At 38.3% G+C, this 25,854-nt stretch overlaps 1 protein-coding gene across 1 annotated transcript in view; it reads left to right on the top strand.

The window, feature by feature from the left end:
- Nucleotides 1-25,854, top strand: part of PARD3B (par-3 family cell polarity regulator beta) — a 397,127-nt gene that overhangs the window by 110,930 nt on the left and 260,343 nt on the right. The window contains exon 4 of the mRNA XM_035893042.1: nucleotides 17,013-17,122. Coding sequence (XP_035748935.1) covers nucleotides 17,013-17,122 — 110 coding nt within the window. The remainder of the gene's footprint in view (nucleotides 1-17,012; nucleotides 17,123-25,854) is intronic.

Genomic DNA, 25,854 nt, shown 5'->3' with positions numbered 1-25,854 from the left:
AGAGCCTGATGCTTAATAAGTACGTGTAGCTAAACGCTGTTGTTCTCAAACTTGAGAGAATCAGCACTGATTTTAGAAAAGGCACTTGAGATACTGCCTTCAAATTTTTTCTTTTTTATAAATTGTGTATTTGATCCAGTTAAGGTAATCTTAGGCTGTACATAGTCTTAAAGACTTTACTGGCTGGGTAGAGATGGTGATGATGGGGGAAATGTGGGGTTTTTTTTTTTATTATATGTTTACTTCTTTAGGGTTTTTTGTGGTTGATACTCTTTACAATACACATCAGCTTGACTCTGTCTGAAATGATAGTTTTTCCATTATGTAGTTAGTTACCTTTGTTTTGCCCTTTGTCACCTGTAACTTTGCAAGTGAGCCAGAATAAAGGCAATCTTATATTTGACTTGAAAGCTAAGTGCCTTATATCTTACATTGCTTCCACATACTGGCAGAATTTTAGGCCAAAAAAGTAAGCTTGTTATTCTACTTATTATCAAATTACTTTCTTAATACTTGGCACATATTTTCTTAAAACAGTACAGGGAATTATTCAGCTCTTTGTTTTCTCTTCCCCGAAATTAATGCATCTCTACTTTTAAAGCTAAACTTAGTGTTCTCAAACAGGTGAAATTGTGGGCTCTTGTGTTTAAGAAAAATGCAGGAAGGCTTTAAATGTTTAAGAAGGCAGTAACTGCTGTGTCCATAACATAAGGTGAGATGCAAACATACTTGAGCACCTCCTTGCTTCCCCTGCAGAGGTGGATTATCAGGAGTTGCTGCTGACAGCATCTGAATTGGGACTGCAAAGCAAGCAATACCTGATAGTTTCTTACAGCTGAAAAGGCTTTACTGAAGTTTCTGATTCTGGGGGCTGAAATTACTGAAGAAAGCGTGGTCATTCAGTTCTGTTAGGTACGTAGGTCTCAATTCGGTAGTGGGTTTTGCATCCTGGTGTTTTCCTGTTAAGCATGATTACCAAAATGGTGACACGGTTAAATAATTGTTTCTCCACAGTTTACTTTTTCTGTATTGAGGAGATGTAATACCTACCTATTGAAACCTGCCTTCATCCATTTGGATGTCAATGAAAACCTGCTGATGATGTCACGTGTACTTTTGCACACCCAGTGACTATAGTTTTTTGAGAAGTACCAGTGCTGTCTTAATTCTTGTTTGGATGGGTTGGACAAGTAACGCTGCATCCCTGTAGAAAACTGAAGAGGGGGAAGGGGCATCGCTTATTCAGTTTGCATTCGATGTAGATCTTCCAAGTATCTTGCCTTTTTTGGTTTAGTGAGCAGAAGAGTACTGAAATATATTTTGCAGAGGGGCCTTGGGTTTAGTTACACCTCCAGTTCCCTTTCTAGTTTTCATCCATAATTCAAGTTTAGTGCAAAAAAAAAAAAACAAGGCTGGCAGGAATTTGTTAATTGTACTCAGTTTCTCCTATCAAAATCAAAAATAACTTTTAGTACTGAAAATCTTGATTTACATGTTTCAGTTGACAACGAAATAAATATAGATCTGTTGTAAAAAAAAAAAAATCTCCGTTTGACAGAAAATGTGATTGGGTAAAGAATACATTTTGTGCTACAATACAAATGGTAATAAAGCAGCTGTTATTACATATTACAATATTTAGAGAAGCACACAGTAATTTAATGTGTCCAATCAGCTCTTTGAAACAGTGAAGAAATTGCCTACTGATTTTAGTATTCTGTGGGTAAGCAGAGAACATTGAGACACTGTTGCTGAACTGGCAGCAGAGAGAGCTTGTCTTGTGAGGCTGTTTCTTAAGAGCAGAACTTCCCAGTGTACACTCATGATGTGGACACTACAACAATTTGCAAAGAATGATAGCAGCAACTAAATGCCTAAATAGCTGATTTACATTTGAAAAATTGAATGGAGGTAAACTTCAACATTGCTGACCCCAAATGCTGTCGTAATTTCTTCATTGCCATTTTTTAACCGTGTTCTGTAGGCATAAAACTGTGGATAGACAAAACCTTACAACGAATGGTGAAGTCAGTATGTTGAATACTTTTTAGCTGCATGTCTTTAGCCCACGGTAAATGTGAGGTAACCTACACCCCAGTGAGAGTTTATTTTAAAATTCTGTGTCAGAGGTGGCCTTCTGGCTGTCTTGACTCCTCAGCTCTTCTCCTACCTGGCATAAAGGCTTTTGTATGTTAAGCATTGTTTTTGAACTTGTGTACCCTCAGAAGACTAAACTTAGCTGTTTCATTGGAGCCAGACTGCGACTGACAATTAGTTGTTTTCCCATTGTTTCCACAAGACCTAGATGCTCTCTGGGATTAGATATCATCTCTTAAAATGTTTCATTTCTGGTCTGTAGTGTTCTTGCACCTCCTTTGATCTGAGCTTACATAATCAGACAAAAATATTTTGAATGGATAAATTGTGATGCCATAGCAGTTCTTTAAAATTGGTATATCCAAGTCATTTAAGAAACACTTATTTCCTTTATTCTGCACAGGTAGTGGGTTTTACTTTCTAATCAAATGCCATTTAGATGAATCCATTTTGTGTAGTCACTGTGGTTGATCATTTATTTTTAGAGCAGCAAAATGCGTTATGTTGGATTTTTGGCAAATTGTGTGCGAATATATTCATTGATGCAATAACTAGTAAACTACAAGTGTTTGCAATGATGAAACATTTGAAGATTCTTGTATGTAGGTAGTAGAGTAATTATGGGGTTAACTAGCACTGTTCCCTGTTGGCATTGGTTTGGGATGTGTGTTTTGTTTGGTTGGTTTGGTTTTTTGAGTGTGTATCATGTCCTAGTATTTCTCTTTGAGCAGAGATAGTAGCTGAGAAGACTTTGCAGAGTAGGGACTTACCTTTGCAGACCTTGTTGACTGATTGCCTTTATTCCCTGTTCCAAACTGCTGTTTCCTTGCTGATGTATGATTAAACAGTCATTCTCTCACCTTAAAGATAGCTTTGCTGGGGTAGTGGATGACATTCTTGTGTAGTGTGTTAAGATCTTTAGAGAGCCCGTGATGGATGGGGTTATGTATATTAGGGATGCTAACAGTATGTGCAAATAGTCCTGTCTGGGGTTCTCTAGCTAATGCTTTGAGGTTTTGAATACATACATGTTTATTGTTAGAATTTTTAAAAGTGAACTAGCAATGTAGAGTGGTAAACCACAATTTTATGGCAGCAACTAATGGCCTGTGTGTAAATTGATGCAATCTTCCTAAGATACTTTCAAAATGTTTTGGTTTAGATGTTTACCAACTTCAGACTAGAGGTTTTTAATAAGTCTTGTCCAAGTAAATGGTTACTCACCAGTAATCTGCTCATGAAACTGGTGCATCCATGATATTTTAAACGGTGGCATGCAGGCTATTGCTAAGCTAATGTCCGGTGAAAGGGTGCTGCTTCATAGACCGCTGGTCTGTAAGGAATGCTTTGTGTGATCGCTACCTTCAACTGTAAGCTAGCTATTCCTTACAGTATGAGACGTAGTCACTTTTTTTTTTTTAAAAAAAACCCCCAAACTGGTATGTCATTATAACTTTTCAAATATGTAACATGCCAGTACAGGTGCTTTGGTTTTAGTAGGACAGTTTTCAATTTCTTACAAGGCTTTTCAGCTGCACTAGCTGAACTGGTTTTAAGGTTTGTAGTTCTGTTGGCCCTCATAAGTAATATTGTAATTTTCTGTGCACCCATAAGCATGCTCTACTGGCCCTTCTGTTTTTCTTTTGCACCTAAGAGTTGAGTGTTCTTTTCTAGTGGTTTTCCTTGCGTGGTAGGTAGTGGAACAGGAAAGAGGGGGAGTAAGAGGTTTAGCCTTTTGGGTGGTTTTGTGATGTCAGTTTGTTTTTTCCTTTTCAGTCCATATGGGCAGGAAGGAGGACACTAATTTATTTATGGTGGATCCATTTTATGGACATGTCACTTTGAGCTGGAAATGCCTTCGTGACTTGCTCAGTGTTTCATTTGCTCTAGTTGATAGATGATGGTTGAGTGCACACAAACTTGGTTGTTGCTTTTCCTCTCCTTGGTGTTAAGTAGTCATGATTTTGCCTGGAGGAAGACAGGCTGTATTCGGTGATACTTATCCCTTCTGAATACTAAGGTAGGGAAAAAAGTGAGGTATGCATCAGTATCTCCATATGTCGGTATCTCCGTGATTTTTTTTTGTTGTTTTTTAAATTATTCTTTCCTTTTTCTCCCTTTCTTGGGGAATTGGGTTGAAGATTCCTGAAGCTGTTTTCTGAGTACAAGCATTATGGGAAGCAGATACAATTAGGTTACTTTGATTGTTGGCTATTAGAATAAAATTTAGCTTCTTAGTGGATTTATAACTTTATTAGTGTTTAGTTAAAATTGAGGTTAGATAAATAAAATAATGGCTTAAACAGTTATTGATAGCAGGTTATAAAATTCTCTTTTAAACTACAGGAGTTAAAAATCTTCCCTTTGGAAGCTTTCACTGCTAAGTAGGGCAAATGTCTTTTCTCACTGAAAGGTCTTATTTTGGTATTTCAGGATTTGCATGCCTTTGCTTTACAGCAAATCTCTGAGAACCAGATTTTCTTCTTTTATATATACATATATACAGACACACAACCCCCCATCTGATCAAAGGTCTAGGCAAGTGGAAGACTTGAGTGCAAATGGTGGTTGGAATGGCTCATTGCAGGCTCTCTCATAAAATAAGCTTACAAATGGCAATGATAGTTGAAGTTCAAGCTATATTGAGGCACTTGTGCTTTTGAACAGTCAGTTCTTTCAGTTCTGGACATTTTATGTAGTGTCTTTGCAGTGGACATTTGTTTCCTGAAAACAGATTGCTACCCAGGAATGCTCCAACCCTCAGTAGGTCTTGTATGGGATAATAACAGTACTAGCCTAGAAAGGTTTGATTTTCCATTTTGATGCAGTTGTCATATTGTGGCCATGTCTTCTTAACATTTGGGAAGGGTTACTTGCACTCTTACAGAATTTCCCTGAAGGTGTTTCAGGGGCTTCAGATAGAGAATATACTTAATCAGCTTAATATATGTTGGTGGTTTTGGCCTTGCTTTAGCTTAAATCATGCTTCATGGGGTTGTTCAAAACACTGATTTAGTTTGACCCTATGTGTTTGGGTTGCTAAGTCAGTGCTTCCACTGACAGTGTCTGAGTTTGATGTCCAAGGGAATTGAAGGCAAGGTTTCTTCCAGGAGTCTTTGGAAGTTTCTCCCTTGATAGGCATGACAGGGCTTAAATTCTTACCTGCAGGGTATGGATGTTGCCCATTTCTGTGCTCAGACTTCAGAGCTCAGAAAGAATTCCTTCTCTTTATTGTCTGCTTTGGGGTAGAAGTGGTGTAAGTAGGCTTGGGGGTGTTTTAAACAGCATATATTTGGTTAGTCCTCTTTCAAGCTGGTATTGAGATACGTTGGATATAGAGAAAGCTCATCTTCAGATACAGAGGAAACCACATGACTGGTTTTTTTTAGTTATGAAAACAGGTATGAACTGCAACTATTCATTTGATAAACAAAATGTTGCTAATGCTTGTATACAGCATAAATGCTGTGTCAAAGTAAGACACTTTTTCCTACATAAAGCTGTTGTGTTCATCTTAATCTTGCAATGTCAGTTTATTGGCTGAGCGTTCCGATGTTTGTCAGTACATAGGAAATGCATTATAGACTCACATGTTGCCTTCTGTGGTTTGAGGCAATACTGCTTATTTCCTTAAGCAAATACAACTTCATTCTCTTCCTCTGCACCAGAAGGCTGCTCTCGCAGTAGTGATATCACACATTGTTCTGTGCTCTTTGTCATAGGTGTTGTGAGGATGACACCGTACTTGATAGATTTTTCTCCGCTGCAGCGTTCAGTTTAATCTGGTTTTAAAGAATCGTGATGATCAATTAAAGTCTACTTGTGTTCCTAAAACAGATGATTTCTGTTCTCAGGGCAGCTAAAGGTTTGAAGATAACTTTTCATTTCAGTCAGAATGCAGGCTTGGTATATTTTGACCTCATGACTCAAGCTTGGTATTATTTAGTTGTCCTTGATTCATGGAAATGAGCTTTGCGCCAGCATAGCTGAAGTTCATCTTTGTATTGTAGCAAAAGAATACAGTAATGCTTTCTGTAAAGATATATATATATAAAAAATTCCATGTGTTTCTCTGTCTTTGGGTTGCTCATTTAGAAAACAAGCCAGTCTTTCCTTCCTTTCCCTGTACCTGAGAATTGAGTAGTAGTGTAGGTAATAAATTTATGTGCATAGTTCGTTACCAAAGAACCCCTTTTCTTTTTAATAGCCCCTCTGCCTCTGATTTCCCCAAAGATTGTTTCTCATCAATTATTCCTCTTGTGTCTATTCCCTTTGCGCTTGGTTTAATCTGCCTTACTTTGGGGCAAGGGGGTAGCCCCATGAAACTATGTTAAGTAGGGAGAAAAATATTTTTCTATCATGTTACACATTTTCCTGCAGTAACTCTCTAGCTGAGATGTTCATTTTCAGCTTTTTATATTGCCTCAGGGAAGGTTTTGGGGGATGGTGATGAATGGGACTTTGATGGAATAAATTCTATTACAAAACTCTGTGCTGCTTTTTGACACACATTATTTGATGTCAGTGGTTTTCCTGAGCTTTTTGTCTATTTTACTAATTTTATGATGTTGGTTTTGTAGGCATTTGTATATTGTTATGATGTGCATAGCTAGTGTCAAGGTAGTCGCTCTTAAAAAGAAACAGATGACCCACTTAGTGTAAGCTAAATATTTGCAGCTGAAGGTTTTGAAAGGCTATAGTATAATACTAGACTGGAAGGCTAGAGCGCAATCTCTGTTAGTTCACTCTAGTGCTAGGTAAGACAAAGGAGCATGTGTGTGTGTTTATAAATCTCTGCAGTACTATGTTCTGTATTAGCTCTGAGGCAATATGGCAAAATATGTATTTCAGGTTGGAAATGAGCCTGCTAAGCTTGGCTGATTGATAGTTTGAAATTGTTCAAGTTTAAAAAAAAAAAAAGACTTCAACTAAAGGTCTTGAGGTAGCAGATCACCCCTTCTTTTTTTTTTTTTCAGAAAGCAGACTATACTAGTTTTACACTTTTTTCAGTGTTTGTTCACTAATGACTGTTTACTGTTTGCTTCCATATGAACATATTCCAGTATACAGATGAACTTTATCATTAGAGAAGTTACAAATAACAGTTGAATGATTCAGTCAGTTCACCTGTTGCTGTGTGGTTCTCATTGCTTTCAGGAGCCTTAGCTGATAGTTAATTTTTTGTCTCTTTACTTTGAAGTGCCACTTGAGATTTTGATTGTTTCTCACAACAGATATCTAGAATCTCAGCCAAGTAAAATGGAGAGTTGTGTATTTACTACTCCTGAACATAGTTGGCAAAAGATGCACCTCCCTCCCAATATGTTGCACAATTTTCCTAGAGACACACTGGCTGTTGATTTATGTTTTGTTTTCTTTGTAACTCGTTACTTTATTAGAGGGAAGTCTGTTTACTGTAGACATTAAGTAAATGAAGGATGTAGTATGTTCAGAAGAAGGATAAATCCTGCAGATTATTTTGGTCATCTGTTCTTAAACCTCCTGCAAAAAGGGACAAATGACCCTCTGTTGTTGAGTCCTTTTTTAACTTTCCTACAGAAGTAGTCATCTTACCATTTTAAATATTAAGACATTAATAGGGAATGATTATTTGCTTTTCTCACTATACAAAACCAAGGAGTTTTCAATCAAACAAAACTATTGTTCAACAGATTACAAAGCAAAACAACCCTAAACGAACTTTTTTCATGAAGCATTCAAATAAATCGTGTAATTTGTGTTACAGGCCAAAAATCAGAGTTATAATAGAATTGGACAGATTCACGGGAGGTGGCTCATCACTGGCTATTGAAATATGGTGGTCCAGATACCAGTCTGATTTGGAAATCTTTCAAACATTTTTTTTTTTTTTTTGCAAGCTGGTAGGATATACCGTTTGCAGTTATGCTCTCGTGCTGAGTATTTGCTACCACTGTTAGATGTGGGTTAATAGGCGAGGTGGACCCAATACAGCTGACCTTACATTCTTATCATTCCTTGAAGCTTCCCAGAAAGTTTCAAGTTCAGGAGGTTTCACTATTTTATCTCAATGTCTTTTAAAATTGGCAGGAAGAAGTTTGAAATCTGAGACTAAAACTAGTTTACCATGACTAGAATAGAAAATAATCATAATGAGGACTTCTTTTGTAAGGGAAGATCAAAACAGAAAAGGTTCTTAATTTAGATCAGATATATAAAACATAGGTCATATTTAAATATTACAAAAACTCTACTAATGCCATAATTTATGATAGTCCTTTAGAATACCATTAAAATATATATAAAAAAGTATTTTACTGTTCTACTACTAGCAATAAAATGCTACCAAACTGATATTCAAGCTGTGAAGTTTAGCTGCCAAAGTTTTAAAGAAAATTAAACTGTTTAACTGCGGAAAAGTGACTGCATAAGCACCTGTAACTGATGTTAGCTGAAGTGCTAAACCAGCTTTTGGCAGCGTGCAGGTGCACAGAATATTTTCTTCGTGTCAGTTTATTCAACTAGTACAATTCATTAAGTATTTCATTTGAAGTTGAGAAATGGGCTGGGAATTGAAATAGAAGAAATGCTTATTTTCACCTTTCAATCTGTGAATAAAAATGAGGTGCGAGAGTCTGAGATCTATTAGTTTTAAAATCTTATAGGATATATTAGCCTAAAATGATTGATTTAAATTCAGTAACTACAGATAATATGCTGCTTAAAACCCAGTCTGCTTTATAAGATGAATGCTTTTTGCTGTGTCCAGCAGGTTGGATGACTAAGACGACGGGTGTTTGTAAGTATATCTAAAGTTTAGTTTCCATTGACATGTGAATGCAATTTGAAAGAGATTACATTTAAAAAAAACCAAACCAAAATAAAAACCCTACCCCTCCAACCAAACTTTGGGTGTGTATGGAAATTCTAATATAACACAAATTATTTTTTTTTCCCTCCAAATGATACTTAAAAACCATAAAATGTTCGGAGCTGCTCTACCTTTTAATCCTGTGTCTGAGGCTGGAAGTTGGAGGCTGTGCATCAGTCAGTGGGTGCACAATGATGGTGTGATTCAGAAAGATGCTTCACCTGGACAAGAACAAAAGAAAGCCCGGCCTGTAGTGGAAAGTGCTGATTCTTGTTGGTAATAGCCTGTGTGTTCTCGCAAAGCTCCTAATCGGGCTGGCCAGCAAGGATAGGACTTACACAATTTGCTAGACCTTGCATTGGGGAAAAAAATCACGACTCCCTGTTGAGTGGAGTGATTAAACCTTGCACCAGGAGGATTCTGCTGCAGCTCCTTCCCCCTCTGCCTGGTCTCTTCCATGTGGTACCTGGAGGCAAGAGCATTTGGGGTGGAGTCACCCTGCTCCCAGCGCTCCAGTAACTCTATGTGCTCCCTGTCTGTCCCCTGAGGAGCTGAAAATAGGAGCATTGTGGTGTTAGAGGTGAGAAGATCCTGAAATTGCTCTTGATCTGGTATGTGTTGCGACCTTAAGTGTAAAAAAAGAATACCTGGTTAAGATCCAAACTGAAGTCCTGTCCTTCAGCTGGAAACTGTCTTGAGAGAAATTCTGGAACAGGGAGAAAGTAGCAGCATTACTTGTACATCTGTAGGTACATCCTGGTGTCTTAAGATGAGAAATGGTTAACTTCTTTTCCTATAGATATGGATTTTGATCCTGAAAACGGGATCTAGTATTACTGAAATAATGTACGTATGCGATTCTTACATGTCCATCTTTGAAACTCCAAAAGCTCTAAATGTAAATATTCCATAGTTGCTTCACTAGGCACTGTTTCCGACAGTGACAACACCAAAGAAATTTCATTCTGGTCATAAAACCCCTGAGAACAGTTCTTGTGCTTTGTGACTGAAATCTGACTTAATATGTTAAAGCACATGCAACCAGAGAAAAATAATTCTTTTGAAATTTATGGGACTGAAGAATACCACCTCAAAACAATCTCTGTTTAAAGCCTTTACTAGGTTTTACTGGTAGGCGATTGCTTTTATTTTTCTTGTAAGAAAAAACACACATCATTTAGAGTGATAGGGAAATACTTTGTTCTGCACTGGATTAATATGTAAAAGAGCGTGTTGGAAATGGATTTTCATATGTTTATAGATTTAAGTCAATTGTCTTAACTGTTACATCATCCTGGTTCATTAATCTAATCTTGTATCCATGGGATTTTAAGAAGTGCAGTGTGCACTTTGGAAAGAACAGATAGCTGTAGATCTGAAATTGTATTGATAGCTGCTATTATGAGCAATTTGAGTTAGCTTTAAACATAAAAGTCACTTTGTCAGAGCACTGCACATATAAAAAAATAAAAAAGTGGTACAGTCCTCTCACAAGGTAAAACATACAAGCTGATGTCAGCTACATTTTAAGTACATGGCAGAACCATTACATGATGCCTCAGGTGGTGGTAAGCAATAAATCTGAGGGTGACCAAATTTACCCAAACCGATAGCTTAGCGCTCTCAAAAATTGCTGACTGGCAGAACTATCTGTATGCCTGTTAATGTGAAATTTCCCTGATAAAAAGAAGAAAAATAGGCATCTATTAATGACCTTTCCTATATTTAAATACAAATTGATATCCTGCTTGTAATGTGTTGTTTCCAGTGCCTGAACTGTTTCATGACAGCACCAGTTTAAAAGTCAGACTTTCTGGTTTAAATGGTGCTTGTTTTTCTTCTGTCTGTTGAGCAATCTTCCAGGCAAGAATTGTCTCTGCTGTAGTGTCATTTCCCATTTGTGTGTGTATGCATATAGTATTTGTGGGGTTTTGTTCAACTCTGACTTGAAATTTTGTTGTGATTTGCTCAGGAGGAGTTCTCAAAAAATATTTTGAGGCACATGTGGGTGAGAAAATAATTTGTCTGTCTGTCCAGGCAAGTGTAATTTGGAAGCAGGCAGCAGAGTAATTGTCATTGGTATGGCCTTTAACAGGTGACAGTTTGATATGCACTTGATGGACAGCTTTTTTTCCTATCATAGTCAGCATTTTTATATGCAGGAGCAGAATTTAAAATTATGACTTTAACTGTGTCAGTGATTTATTGTAAATCTTTTTCTACCCACTTATGCTATTCTCCTCTAAAATAGTTCTTCCCTGTTACCTGGAAAAACAAACAAACAAAAAATCCCCCTAATATCTTAGCTGGTGCGGTGGCAACACACATGCTTGTATTTCCTATGTTCCTTGATTTGTCAGCTTACCCAAAAGTCACTCGAGAGTGTTTGCACCCAAAACAATGCTAAAATCAATTTTTAGTACATAATTTGACTGCATTATAGATAGCACAGTGTTCTTAAACCCATCAGTTCTTGTAAGTCATCCCCCTACTAACCTCAAACGCTAATTTTTGATCTGCCAATGGGCTTAAGTGAGGCACTCTTATTCAGGGTAAGTGTTAATGTCTGTGTACAGCTTTTTGGTGAAATTAAAAAAAAAAGGGGGGTGGGGGATTACATCTGGCATGGAGGTGTTTCTTTTGCCATTGTGTTGATGCAAGTTTTCAGTTTTTAATTGTGCACAAATGGCAGAACAACTCTGTTCTGTGGTGGTTTTTTTTTTCCCCTAATGTAACCAATTTAAATCTAAGTGTGGTTTCTACCATATGCTTGTTTCAACCATATTTGCAGTTAAAAAAAAATATTTCCAAAACATAAGAGTTCAGGGAAAATACACTGTTAACCATGAATCTGTGTAGATACTAATTTTTGAGGGCGATGCTAGCAAAAGGAAAAGATTGATCTACATGGCTTGAAACTGAATGACACAGTTTACTTTAAGGAAGGGAAACTGCAGGACTTTTTCTCATCAGCTTTGTCAGAGTATGCATTGTGAATAAGGCTGAGACTGGTGCTTAGAAGGTGCTATGGTGCCATAATAGAAGGTAGTTGGTGCAAATTTTAAAGAAGGGGAAATACAGCCTGAAGTGATTGAGTTTAAAAGCTGTCATAGTGAGAAAAATTTTAGTCTTGGGTGTGTGTTTGAATTTTTGTTGTCTGTAAATTACTGATGCAATGCAGCAAGATGAAGATAATGATTTTTTTTTTTTAAACTGAGTTCCTAACTTTAAAATACAAAGTGCTACTCAGGCACAAACCAGTAGTGCTTGTAAATAATGTGTTTGTGTGATCAACTTGGTATGCAGAAAGGAGTTTTTCTGTGTCTCATCATTCAGGGAAAAGATGACTTTTCTGTTTGAGCTTATACTGGTTGTTATAAATGTTCAGCACAAATGCAAGAGCGTGAGTGGAATAACATGGAAACGCCGCAGGACAAAGGGAAAGCAGTAAGGAAAAAGGCAGCACTGTTTTCTGACAGAAGAAAATGTATATAATTGTTTATAGTGTGTCTGTAATAAATGGTATCAGTGATGGATAAAATGTAATGAAAAACCCATGTCTAAGGAAGACAGTGATGAAGAAGTGCAAGGTATGTACGTATAACAGCCATGGGCTGACTCCCGAGTCAGGTGGAGTCCTGGGCAGCGGGTGGTTTCTGTCTTCTGGAATGGAAGGGAGCGTGCTTGGCTTTCCAGAGCCCTGCGCATGTAGTGCAGAAGAGGCAAGGAGAGGCTGAAAAAAGAAAGGAGCCTATGTGACATGCGGAAAACAGACTCCACAATCTGTAAGATTGTAAAGTAGGTATGTTTATTCAGCACTGGGCAGCACAGGGGCTAGTCCCACCAAAGTCGTGCGCACCGCAACACAGCAGCTTGCCGTGCTTATATGTGGCAGTGTTACATATACATGAAGTTTCCTAATACGCCTATACATAGGCATAACCTGTCCCTGCTTCGTATTAAAATTAATTTCAAGAGGTCATTTCCATAAGTCCCGCCTGACTGCGCATGCTCAGTGATTTGACTCAGTGGTCTTCAGGGGTCATTTACTTCATCCACTCCTCTTCTTCACCTTGTACTTTTGATGAACTCCAGCTTCTACCCCCCTTATTCCACTGTCAGAACAACAGAGCTGGCACCAACCGGCTCCCCATCCTTGGCTATCCTCATATCAACAAAGTGCCAGACGCTTTGTTCTCCTACATGCCTTCCAAGGCCTCTAACAAAGATGGGCTATTTCCTACTAATCTCTCCTCTTCCACATTCCCTACAGTGTTAGTTTCCTATCTATAGTTTACTTCATATGATTAGTAAGTTAATCTAAAACACAATGCTAGCAATTTAAGATGGATCTACAGTTGGCTTCATAAAGGTCCTTTTGTTAACCCTTTAGCCTCCCTTCATATGGGGGAGAAGCATGGGCTGGGAGGCACTGAGTGGCAGGGAAGGTGTTCTTAAGTCAGGGAGCAGCCTGAGCCACACAGGAGATGAGGGGACATGGAGGAGAGTTGGGTGACTCAGGGAGCTGCTGAGAATTTCTGTCTCCTGAAAGAGAATAAGGGATTCCTCCTGCAAAGAGGGAGAGTACCGCTGCTTCTCAAGTCTTTCATCTAATCTTCCTGCATGCCATTTGCTTTCCTCTATTAGAGAGGGCATTTGGGGTCAATTCACTTTTGTCTAATAGAAGGTTGTTTCCATGCTCCAGTGTCTTTGTGGTGTATGCATGGAAAACAATGAGGGCCAGAGGGACTTTTGGATAATTTTAGCTAAAGACTTCAGCTGACTTGGTCCACAGAGATGTTATGATTTGTGATATCTCAGTACAAGAAATGATGTTATATATCAGTAAATAAATTTTAAAAAATTAAGAAAATAGACTCTGGTTTTCTCTTCAACAAGAAAATGATCTGTAGGACCCTAAAATTTACAACAAATTGGGAGTAAAGAGAAAGCATTGTAGACTGGTCAAAAAGTCTGGTTGTTTTTTTGCAAGTAGGGAAGCATTCCAGATGAGGACCATAAATTTCATAGCCTCATGGCAATAAGCAAATACTTGCAGGAATAAGAAGGCGGCAAATAGGTGCAAAGGCCATCGTCCCAAATTGGAAAACAGTATTCTTTGTAATCCCACTGCTCCTGAAAACTTCAGTTTCAAAGTTTAGACAGCTATAAAAAGAGAATGGGATAATGTCATTTTGCTTCAGCTTCCCTGGAAAACAGTGGCAAGTGGAAGGTGGTCTTCAAAACTGAGGGCGGCGGGGGGATGTGGTAAAAACAGCTCCTTGCAGCAGGCAATACAAGGAGCAGAGAGAAGTGCTGAAGTATGGTCCCATCTTACTAGACAAGCCTGATGTGAATGGTGTGGTACAGGAGATGTCGTCTTTCAGCTGCTGCGGAAGCTGGGAGGCCCTGGAACAAATGAGGGTCCTGTCTTCCAGCAGTCACAGAGATGGGAGACTTCATCTTTTTCTCAGCTGGAGGAATGAGAGAAATGAGAAGCTGGTTGTAGAAGACAGCTCAGGAAAAGGAGAAATCTGATTTCAGAGTGTTGGCTTTGGGAGGAGGAGTGAGCTTGGTATAAGTGCAGTTTTGGAGGGATTTTTTTTTTTTTCCCCTGTCTTTGGTCTTTTTAGTTGACCGTGGGGGATTTTTTTTTTTACCACCTTCTCACTGTAGAAGAAGACAGAAATGAGAAAAGGGGCCGGAATGATGGCCTTGAACAGTGTAAGCAGCAGTATGTTTTAATTTGCATTTGGAATATGGCTCATTGAGTTGTGAAGGTTACAAATGAAAGTACCAATGTAAAGGGCTTTCTGGTATTTTAGCAAGAGGTTTTTTCTGTACTGTTCATGTTTATGTCAAAAGGAGTTGGAGACTAAATTATGCTGAATCATACGAAAGTGTCTTGGCATCTGTTTTCAAACTGTTGTATTGAAGAGAGACTGAAAATTTGATACAGGTCACCAGAAACACTTGGAAACTTACATGGAAAAAAATATTTTAAGGAATCAGTATTTATCTTAAAGAAGGGAGTAAATTAAGAATCCAACACTTTTTGGTTTTAGCTTTTATACACCTTCTTATCAAATGTGCTTAGAGGGGGGAAAAATTGTCTTCAGCATCATGTGAAGAACAGGAATATTTGAGTGGAGAGATTTGGTTCCTTTTGACCTCCTGACACCTTTGGAAAATCACACAAAATGGATAAATTTGGTGATCAATCCCTTTCTTCAGAATCTCCTTGTAAAAACATGCATAGCTCTTGATATCAAGATGATAATCGCTTGGAACAAAAAACAGTATTCACCTTTTTATTTTTGAGCATTCCCTCAATACCAGAACACAAATTTAAGTCTTTCTTTTACTTTTCTTAGTGATGTCCTGCATAAGTGGAGATAGAAGGGATTACCTGTGTTTAAAAACTGTTGCTCACTGTGAGGAAGGGTGAGAGTATTAGATTCTCTAGTTGTTCCTCAGCATCAGGTGCTGGTATTTATTCCAGCTATAATTACAAACGTGTGCTGAGAGTGGATGTGGTACAGTCACTCCAGCTTTGTTAGCATCTCTCTAATGAGGAAACTGTTGCACATTTAGACTTCTATTATAGATCTAGTAATTATGACTGCCATCAGTCCCAGCCGCTATAATTAATATTATAACTGACAATTATAATCTTATTTTCTCTCACTTGCAGCATTTGAAAAATTACTGTCTTAGACCAATGTTCTCTTCAAGTTTTTTGCTTGCCTATGGATAAATTGTTTTAGAAGGACTTGGGGAAAAAAAGTCATTTTTGTTTAATTTAATTTTGGATAATGTGAGAAATTCCTTTTTCGTATTACTTTTGTTTTCCCTCTCACCCCACCTGGAGGTTTTGCAAGGGAGTGTTTTATAGCGTCTGTGTCTTCTGCTAACTGGATGGCTGTGTCACTAGATGCTGCTGGATGCACTAGATTCCTTAAAGACTGGTCTTTAAGGTTATTCCCAGACAGTACATGAATAGACATGGGTAGTTGGTGAGTCTAATTGGAGATCCCTGCAAGAGGAAGCTGTTTAGTCTACAGCTTCTTTGAAACCACTGCAACTGCCTACATCTGTTCCCTGGGAATCCTGGCAGTCGGTAGTGGGAGGCAGATCTGCTGCTGTGAATAAAACCTCTTCCCCCTCTCCTCTTTATATCCTTATTTAGGCTGTCTCTGCAGACCCAGCCCAAGGCGTGTTAGATACTAAATGAAGTTAATGGAGTGACTTACCTGTTTATCCCTCAGCTCTCTCTGCACCCAAAAACCTGTGCTTCATCTGTCACTTGCATGCCTCAGGTTGGGATGGCACAGAAGCAGTGGCAATGGGCAATTGCATCTTGTGAGCTTAGGGAAATAAAATTTGTGACCATATATATACAGTCGTGCCATCATATTCGAAGCAGCCTTCCATACAGGTTAAATGTGGGCTTGTATAATTGATATGGGAGAGGCAAGCAATTGCTCAGTATGGATTTTGGGCACACACCAGGAGAAAGTAAGGAATAGCTGAAAATGAGATTGTGAGATCTCGGTTTGGTGGGTTAATGTAGAACAGCACAATGAGAGCTGTCCTTGGTGTGGAGTGAAAGGCTTAGACCATGTTCTGGTTGAGTTAGTTCCTACAACTGGCAGTGGTTACTTAACGGTAGCAGTCCAGTTCTTCCTGTGTTTGCACTTATTCCTTAAATCAAGCCTGTGGTTTCCCTGTCAGAACTTGATGGTACCTGTGGTCACAGATACATGCAATTACTCATTTGTTTTTCTGAGAAGGTGCGTTTTTCTCCTGTTTGTCAGCAGTTTACACCTAATTTAGCAGCTCATGGATGAAAGTCTGTATAACAGGGCTTAAAATGTTCTCATTTCTTTGGCTTAGTAAATAATAAATGGCACAACCCTATCAAATCTAGTAATTTACCAGGTGGATATTGCCACAGATAAACTTATATTTAAGCCCTGTATCCCTCTCTTAGTTAAATCATATGAAGCTTTACCTTGTGTTCCTGTAGCACACTTGAACTATTGCTCTTTATTTTGTCTCTTAGGCACACCGCTTCTAGTACGAAGGAGCAGTGATCCAGCTTTGGGCCCACCTGCTGACTTCCACCCAAGTGCTTCTCATCCCAGTGACCACAGTCTCAAGCATGTTGTGGCAGTAGGTGTCATGTAACTCACCTTTTTCTTAAGCCAAAACCTGTTCTTACCTGTTGGTATGTAGCAGTTTTATAAGCTATGTATGACTTTGGATCTAAACCAAAGTGCATCATACTCATTTTCTGTAGAGGAGAGAATTTCCTGTGGACAAAATGGTTATTTTGGGTAAGTCAATTAACAGTGGTTCTCTTTATTAAAATAAGATATTTACATAAAGCTCAATGATGACATAAGGCACTGGACTATAAACTGAACTTTTAGCAATTGTTTATTTGTTCAGTATCATATTGTCCAGTTTACCATTGCTTGATGGAAAAAACGTAGTTCCCCTTAAATATGCTTCATTGGTCTTGCACCCTTTTTCACTTCCCTTATTTTCTCTTGATGTTGCTGTCTTCTTTTGGCTTCCTCCTACTATCCTGCATGGTTTCTTCTTTCTCTCACTCTTCTGTTTTACAACCTGACTCTTCCTTTTTAAGGACAAATTTGTTTTCAGCATAGTTATTACTAAATATTAATGCAAAGACCCAATTAGTGAGGCTGCAGTAACTTAATCAGATGTTATTGCAGGTTGACTTCAATCTTCGAAAAGTGATGCTGTCTTGGTCACAGTTGGGCCACATTATTTACTTTGCAATTTTAAGGCCTGAAGCTTTGCATTTGTGTGTGGGGAAGGTGTTTCTATATTACATATAAAAAGATTACATTCTTTAGTATCTCTGGATGTCAGCTGGGATACGTAACTGTATCAAGCGGAGCAGAGCTTTTTCATAGACTTCTGCACTACTTTATGCCACATGAACTCAGGCTTAAATGGTGGTGCAGTTGCACGTATTTTCATTTGCTTGTGAAATTCATGCCTTTTCTCCTTTAGCTTTCCTATACAGTGCTGCAGTTCACTCCCTGTCCCTAGCTGTGTAAACCAATCTAACACTGTTTTGTTTCAAAACAAAAACATTCAGAAACCCCCAGCCTCTTTGTTTGGTGCGAGAGGGTCATTTCAGCTTAGATCACAACTAGTTTATAGGGAGATTCCACAAATGGCCATAATGGCACATTAAGAAGCAGGAGGAAGAACTGGGGTTCAGCAACACATGCTGGAGGTGTGGGAACCTTTTCAGCTGAAGATGTTGTAATTAAGACCATACTTCCAGTTAAGGTCATGTGAATGAGGTAAGTAAATAGAAAGTCAGATGACTTGCATATAAATGATGTTTTATGGCTCTCAATCTTAATTCTGTAATTCTGAAGGCCAACTCATTGTTTCTCTGCATGGCCAAATGTGTGTGCCTCTAAATATTTAGTGTGCTTTTTACTTTACAATGGCTTGTGTTATCTGCTAAGTGGTGCAATTCTAAAAGTGCTAGTGACTCTCCAAGTACATTATGGTGTTACAGGGTGCTGAACTTTGACAAAGTCCTGCATCATTTGTTAGACCTGTTTGAGCTGAGTGGTTTTTCTTCGTGTTTGCTGCAAGCACTTACATATTAATGAAACACTGACTTAGTCTGATAAATGAAAGTACAAAGAAGAATTCTTGGTTAACAGTGCAGATCTTACTCTCTCTGCAAAGTTGAGAAATGTGTAAAGTGAGTACATCAGTACATAATGCTAACCTCTGGTATTCTACAACCATGAAAACTGGGGGGAGGGGGAAAAAATGGTGATATTTGTTGCATTCCAGAACATGTTTCAAATGCTATATCTTTGACCATCAAGGAAAGAAAGATAGGTTTTTCTTGTTTGGGTTTTTTTGTTTGTTTGTGTTTTTTTTTTAAATACAATATTAGCAGTGAGAAGTGCATTTTATGCCATTATATGAGGACTGCAGTTATATTTGAATCTAAAACCTCACCATGTGTCGCTGACTTGCATCAGTACACAAGAGTCCTCTAGGCTTAAAGGAATTCTCTATGCCTAAAATACAGAGCATCCCTCCATCAGCTATAGAGGTAACAGTCAAAGCTGGACAGAAAACAGTAGTGGAGTAGACGCTCAGATTTGTTTTAAATGTCATGCAAGGTGTTGGGGGGGGAGGCCCAGAAGGTTGAAAGTTTTTATTGTTACAGTGAAAATCTGTTACAGCGAAATACATTACACCAGCTCTTATTTTTGCAACAGTACCATTTCTAAAACTCTCATCGTCAATCATACTGAAATATGCTTTGGCATAATGTTTTGGGAAGCATAGAAAGCTTAAATAATATAGGTTAAATTAGGTACAGATTGTTTTAAAACATGGGGAAGAATCAATATCTGACAAATGAAAAAACATGGCACAAACAACTGAACACTGCATTTTGAATATAGCTATTCTGTTTCACGCAAATGCTAAGGCAGTATTTAGAGAAAATTCATTTGTTCTGTATATTGCTGCTGCAAACTTAAAATTAATGCTGCATTTCCTTTGCCACAAACAGGTTTTTTTTTTTTTTTCACATTAAACTGCTTCCTTGCAGTTACATGCAAATTGGAAAAACCAGAACGTTGGTAAATGAAACAATTTTCAGTGCATGTAGTAAAAATTAAGTCTCTGTATTTATGCCACAATTATCTTAGCGATCATTTTGTAATTGAAACTGACTTCCATAATTAGCTTAATTGTTTTGGCACTTCTGGCATTTTGGTGTTTGGCACATTTAGAACTGGCAGTTCAGTTCTATGTAGAAATACTCGTAGTTAGACCGTATGCTGTCTTACACAGTATGTACTGATACGCTGGTAGTTGATGAGCTTTTTGAAAGGTGATTATCATGTGAATCTCTGAAGACAGCACTGATTTGTCTCTAGGAGAGTGCAGGACCGGCATACAGTAAGCAATGCATAAAATGAAACAGCAAGCATGCAGTAATATAAGAAAAGAACATTGCTATCCAGCTCAGGTGAACTGGATGAACGTGATGAACAATTTGAGCTGATCACAGTATTTATAGAATCTAAGCAGAGCATATATTCTGTTTATTAGGTGTTCCATTCATTCAAAGAAAGATTTTTTTTTTTTTTCATGCTGTATGATAATTACTGAAATGACAAAATGTTTTCTGAATGACCAGGTAGTTTGAGAAGAATTTGAACTATTCTTTCATGTTTTCTCTGACACTTACTTTGTCTTAGCTGTAGTTTTAGCCCCAATTAACAAAATACTTCTAGATCAATCAAAAACTGATAGTGAAGTCCAGCATCTGTTCTCTCAGACTGTAAGTCATTTAACAGATGGTACAAAATTTGAGTTTCTTTTTTCATCCAAGCCTCTCCTTCCTTATCATGATAGCTGCCACTGAAAAATTGAGAGACTATAATAAGGGAAAAATAGGGATAACAAACATCTGATTTTGTTATTGAAGAAAGGGGATTTGTTAGTGAATGTGTTCATTTATGAAGGCAACTCTTAAGCTCTTCTCTCTAGTTATAATCAGAGAGCCCTCGCCAGGCTTTCAAAAAATTGAAACTTCCCTCCTTAGTCTCCAGAGAGGACCTCAGGGATGCATACTTAGTTTAATGTACTTCTCTGAAAAATTCAGTGGCCATAGCTTTGCTATAGCAATAGCCAAGTGTTGGTCCAGCTGCTTTTGGCTGTGAATGGCTTGGCTTCAGAAAGTGGGGTTAGCAGTGGGCATGAAGTCTTCCACTGGGGATCTCCCCTGGGGTGAGGCCATGCTGTGCGATTGAGATGATCGAAGCCTTTCAGAAGGAGGAAGCATTCTTTGGCCCCTTCACGCTTGCTCGACCTTTGTCCTCAGCTTGCTGAAAGGAGCTGCAATTTCAGTTTCTTTGCGCCAACTCAGAAGTTCCTGGCTGGATCCCTCTGCCCAAGCTCCACTCTGATAAAGATGAGACGCAGCAAGGTAGAAACTCTGAATTGTGGGCTCCTGTTGGTTTGGTTTTTTGAACTTTTTAGGGAGCAAAACACATTTTGCTGCTTTAGCTCAGTCCAGTTCATCCAGATAGTAATTGCTAAGGTATAATTAAAACATCTGAACTTTCTTTTCTGGAGCTATTACTTCTGCTTATTTCTCTTTTTGCTCTGGGACAGACTTCCTGTGAGTTTTAGATGGAGGATTGTGGTCCTATTTAAGTTGATGGGAGTTTTGCATTAATTCTGGTGGGACTAATGTTTCACTCCATCTTGTTAACTTGCTGATTATTATGGGGATGCTGTGTTCTGCATGACTTTCTTTTCTTTTATAGTTGCATGTTTCCTTGATAAATACTTAGGTTAACTTGGAGTTAATCAATGGGAATGGCTGATTAAATTGCATTTATCCATATTTAAAGATACAATGAGATGCTGGATCAATTGAAGAGATGCTTCAGTGGCTCAATCCAGTTTTAATTTTTACCTAGATGTGACTTGAAAGTGACTGTATTTTATGCATTGTGGGCATATAATTTGCAATTTTGGATAAGGTTCATATATAATCAGAACATTTTTATGTTTCAAGCCCTTGTTAAAAAGGGTCAAAACCTCCTCTGGTTCTTCTGGCCATTAATTGTGTTTGTAATGTATTAGCCTTCCTGATTAAGTGCCTGCAGATTAGCATAAAGTGAGCGTGTGTAAGGATTCAGCTCCATGATTTGTTCCTTTTACATACTATTTTATGTACATACGTAAACATAAAGATATGCTACAGTCAGAGCTTGGCTTTGAGATAAAGATTATCAGTAGTACTTTCAAAATGTGTAGGTATTGTATTAGAAGAAAAAGGCAGAAGTATTACTTCATCTAATCAGGCTATTTAAAGGCAGGCCAGAAAAGGTCTTTTTTGACACAGTGATGGAATAATGTTGTAGAGTCTATAACTTGGGTTGATCCAGCGGGTTTCTGCTAAGGCTTGAGCTAAGAGACTGCACTGCCATGAAGGTTGTATTGTCTGTCTGATTTTAGAAGATAAAACCTTTGTTCAGTTATGTTTACTCACACTGACTAGGTCAGGTAGTTCTAATTTCTGGTCCTTTTGTATGTGTTAGAATTTCAATATGAAATTTTCCTGTAGTTATGTGATAGAATCATAGAAAGGTTTGGGTTGGAAGAGACCTTTAAAGGTCATCTAGTCCAACCGCCCTGCAATGAACAGGGACATCTTCAACAGGATCAGGTTGCTCAGAGCCCTGTCCAAGCTGACCTTGAACTTTTCCAGGGACGGGGCATCTACCACCTCTCTGGGCACCACCTCTACCCTCTTTTAGTTTAAATCCATTGCCCCTTGTCCTGTCACAAAAGGACCTGCTAAAAAGTTTGTCCCCATCTTTCTTATAAGTCCCCTTTAAGTATTCCACGAGGTGGGCTATGAGAAGGAAACCAGATATTGGGAGAAATGCAGTAATTCTTCAGGAACTAGCAGTGCTGGAAGGATGGAGCACTTGTAATGCTTTAAATCCAGTGCTCGTTGACATATAATAATTAGACAACAAATAAGGTAGAGATGGAAACGCATCTTGGGTATTACAGTGTGTGTTGCACAGTAGAGGCAAGAGTGCTTCCCTGAGGTGGTGTGGTCTCCGACTGTCATTCAGAATAGCAAGGTTTTTAAGTTCTGGAAGGCATTTACTCTTTTCTGGTAAAAGTTTTCCTATTAATAATTTAACTCCTGCTCTTGAAATACTGCTGTGTTGAACTGAACAGAAGATCTGGGGAGATTTAAAAGAATTTTCTGTCATTCAGCTGGGGAGTTCCAAACAGTTTGAGTTTTTTTTAAAAGGGAATTCTGATGTGGGTGAATCCATTTTTAAAGCTACTACTGTGTGTCTGTTTACGCTGTGGAACATATATAGAACACTCCTAATCAGCGCAGGAGCTTGTCAGTGTATTGCTTTTGATGTCTGATTAGATGATCATAGGGACATCTGCAGTGAGTTAGTTTTGAAGTTGTTGTGAGGCACTGCAGGAACCAGAGCTGTGTGGCACTCTTACACCATGAAAAATGCTGCTCTTAAAGCACCTTTTATAAATCCAACTATGCAGCTAGCTGAGGGCTGTCAAATTAACAAAAGCCATTCCTTCTCGATTCTTTCTGTTGCTTTTCAACCCTGCACTGCTTTTTTTTTTTTCCCCCCTTCCTTGTACTGTGTGCTGTGGCATTCTGCATCAAAAAGAAATTACTTTATATTGTAGAGGAGTAACTAAAAAATGTAAATGAAATACTCGTAATACTTCAGAATACTGAATTGATCATCTGAAAAAGGAGAGAAGTGCCCTGTGATAATTTCCTCTTGAGTGTGCAAAGAGGTACGCGTGCATGTGGGGAAAAGTCCTCTTTGTGTTCCTTGCACAGCCCACATTTCAGAACAAGTGTATTGTTTTACCTGTATTGTTTAAGATGAGCAGTGGGTGTAATTTACATATTTTTATTTGAGAAGGATAAGTAGATTTTTTGTGATTTATTTTAATAAGAGCTAATAATGAATGTTCCGTGACGTTAATATAGTATATAAATTATCAGTAAAATTCCTACAATCAGTAAAAGAAATTATTCATTGTTAATGTGTTGCTTTCTAAAGCCTGTTTGCAATGAGAGGAGTGCAGCAGGCTTTTTACTGATTATTCATGAGAGGAAGTATCTATTATGAAAACCATCAAAGTTCTCCATCGTTCTGGAACTTACTTAGTAGGGGGCTGGATTTTGTTTCCTTTTTAAAATAAATTTTGGGCCTTGGCTGTCATTTTGAAGATACCTGCTTGTTTATAAACCTTCCTCCTTTGTCCTCTGCCTTGTGTAGTCAGGTAGATGTGATTGCGGGTAATGGAAGATGGCTGAGAGACTTAAACTCTTTCTTTTTCCCACGTGGACTATCTCATAAAGAACGTGGAAAAATTACAGGGCGGAAATAAGAACTGCTGACAAAAATAAGGGGGGGAGGAAAAGGTCGTGCTTTCAATGCTGTTGACACATATTCGTCTCTATAGCTACATCTTTGGGGTCCTACAAAATGCTGTCATTTGATCTGGAACAGCTTCTAGCAGGCAGCTTACACAACAGACTCATGGCACTGAAGTTGGAATGAAACATTAGCAAGTTACTTGTATGTCTGACAGTCAAATTAAAAGTGGAAGATGACAGTCAACATGGCTCATGCATATAATTTACTGTCAAGCTCTAGAAACATTTAGCTAAAATAAAATGGGTTCTCAGTCAATGTCCTACTGAAATGCCTACTACTAAATAAATAACATTTTTCATAAACATAGCAATCCAGTGGACAACTGGGAATAGTGTTAGAGATCTTTGATACTTGGACCCAAATGTTGTTGTGACATTAAGAAAAAACTAATTTTGGATTTTTTAATACGTCATCTTGCTGATGTATGAGACTCTGCTCTCGTATTGGTTAATATTTCTGTGTCTCTGCAAGCGAGATCTGTGGCTTTGTTTCTCTTACAGGATTGAGTTATTCACAGTCAGAGGAGCTGTGATATTCCCCCCCCCGCCTGGAGAAGTCCCTTACACACTAAGTTACCAATCCTGTGTGATTACGCTCTAGAAAAACTGAGCTGATGCAAGAACAAATTGTTGTCGCTGTTCCTCTGTAATATGAAGGACAATAATTACCTGTTTGTGAGGCACCTTGGGATTCTGGTCCTGAGCACCCAAAGATGGACATACCCGTAGTCTGATCTGGCATAGTTGTTCTTATGACATTTTTCAGATCCTAAAGAAGCCTAATTGCCAGTTCAAAGTTTTACACATCCCAAACGGTATCATAAAAATGGAAAAAACCCAAACAAACAAAGCACCAAACTTTGGCCTGCAAGAGAGGTCTTACAGGAACAGTTGATCCGTAAGATTTTTGTTTGTTTTTTTTTTTTTTTCTTGACAATCAAGTTGAGTAGCAGCTTGTGCTTTTTTAAAATTTTTTTTTTCTGCTTTTAAAGTACTAGTAACAATAAGTTTTGCCTTTAATTCATCTTGTTTTAAGCCTTGGTTTAATCTAGGTTTCAATTAGAACATGTGGCTTCTCAAGCTCCTCCTTAAAATTCAAGTAAACCAACTTTCTTCTTTGTGTTGGTCCCAAGGGGGATGCTCATGGTACCATATTTATTGTATTGGAACTGCACCATGTAACTTAATTGAGAGCATATCGTCGTATCTTAGAGTTAGCAGAATTCGGCTCCATGTTGGCATTCACCCAGATGTCTATTTAACAGCTGGCTTAGAGTGACATGAACTTGGACCTTAAATAAAAGAGCTGCTGTGTTTCTCGTAGCGTGCTTGCTCCATTGACCTAATAGCATCTGAGATGGTTATACATTTAACACCTGTGGAGGTAAATTGGCTGCCTCCTTTTCCTTTCTTCTGCTTTTTTGGAATTGCCAAGTACAATCAATTTCATGATGTATCTGTCAGCTTTACAGAAACAAAAGGAAAGCCCTTCTTTTCAGCTGGCTTCATGTCAGTCTAAGAAATAAGGTGATGGTTCCTCAAATCTGGAGTTCACTTCCACCCCCACACCTCCTTTTCTTTAATGATCTGCATAAATCTTTCTCTCCTTCAAGCAGCAGAATGGGAATCCAACAGAAGTATATTGTTTTGGGGTAAAGTAAGTTCTGTGAGCAGCACTACTGAGCAAGGGCCAGTTATTCTTCATCACCTCATCTGTTGACACTTTTCATAAAAGCCCGAATGAATTCTGTTTCTGATGCAGAAGAGGCATATTCCAAGGGGAATTTTATAAAACACTTCTATGAGAAGTTGCAAGTGTGCTAAAAGGAGGAGAAGCCAGAGAACAAAAACCCCA

Source organism: Egretta garzetta, unplaced genomic scaffold (assembly GCF_000687185.1).
Source record: "Egretta garzetta isolate BGI_Z169 unplaced genomic scaffold, ASM68718v1 scaffold474, whole genome shotgun sequence".
NCBI lineage: Eukaryota > Metazoa > Chordata > Aves > Pelecaniformes > Ardeidae > Egretta > Egretta garzetta.
Note: the sequence above shows the minus strand (reverse complement) of the source record. Positions and strands in the feature narration are given on the sequence as shown.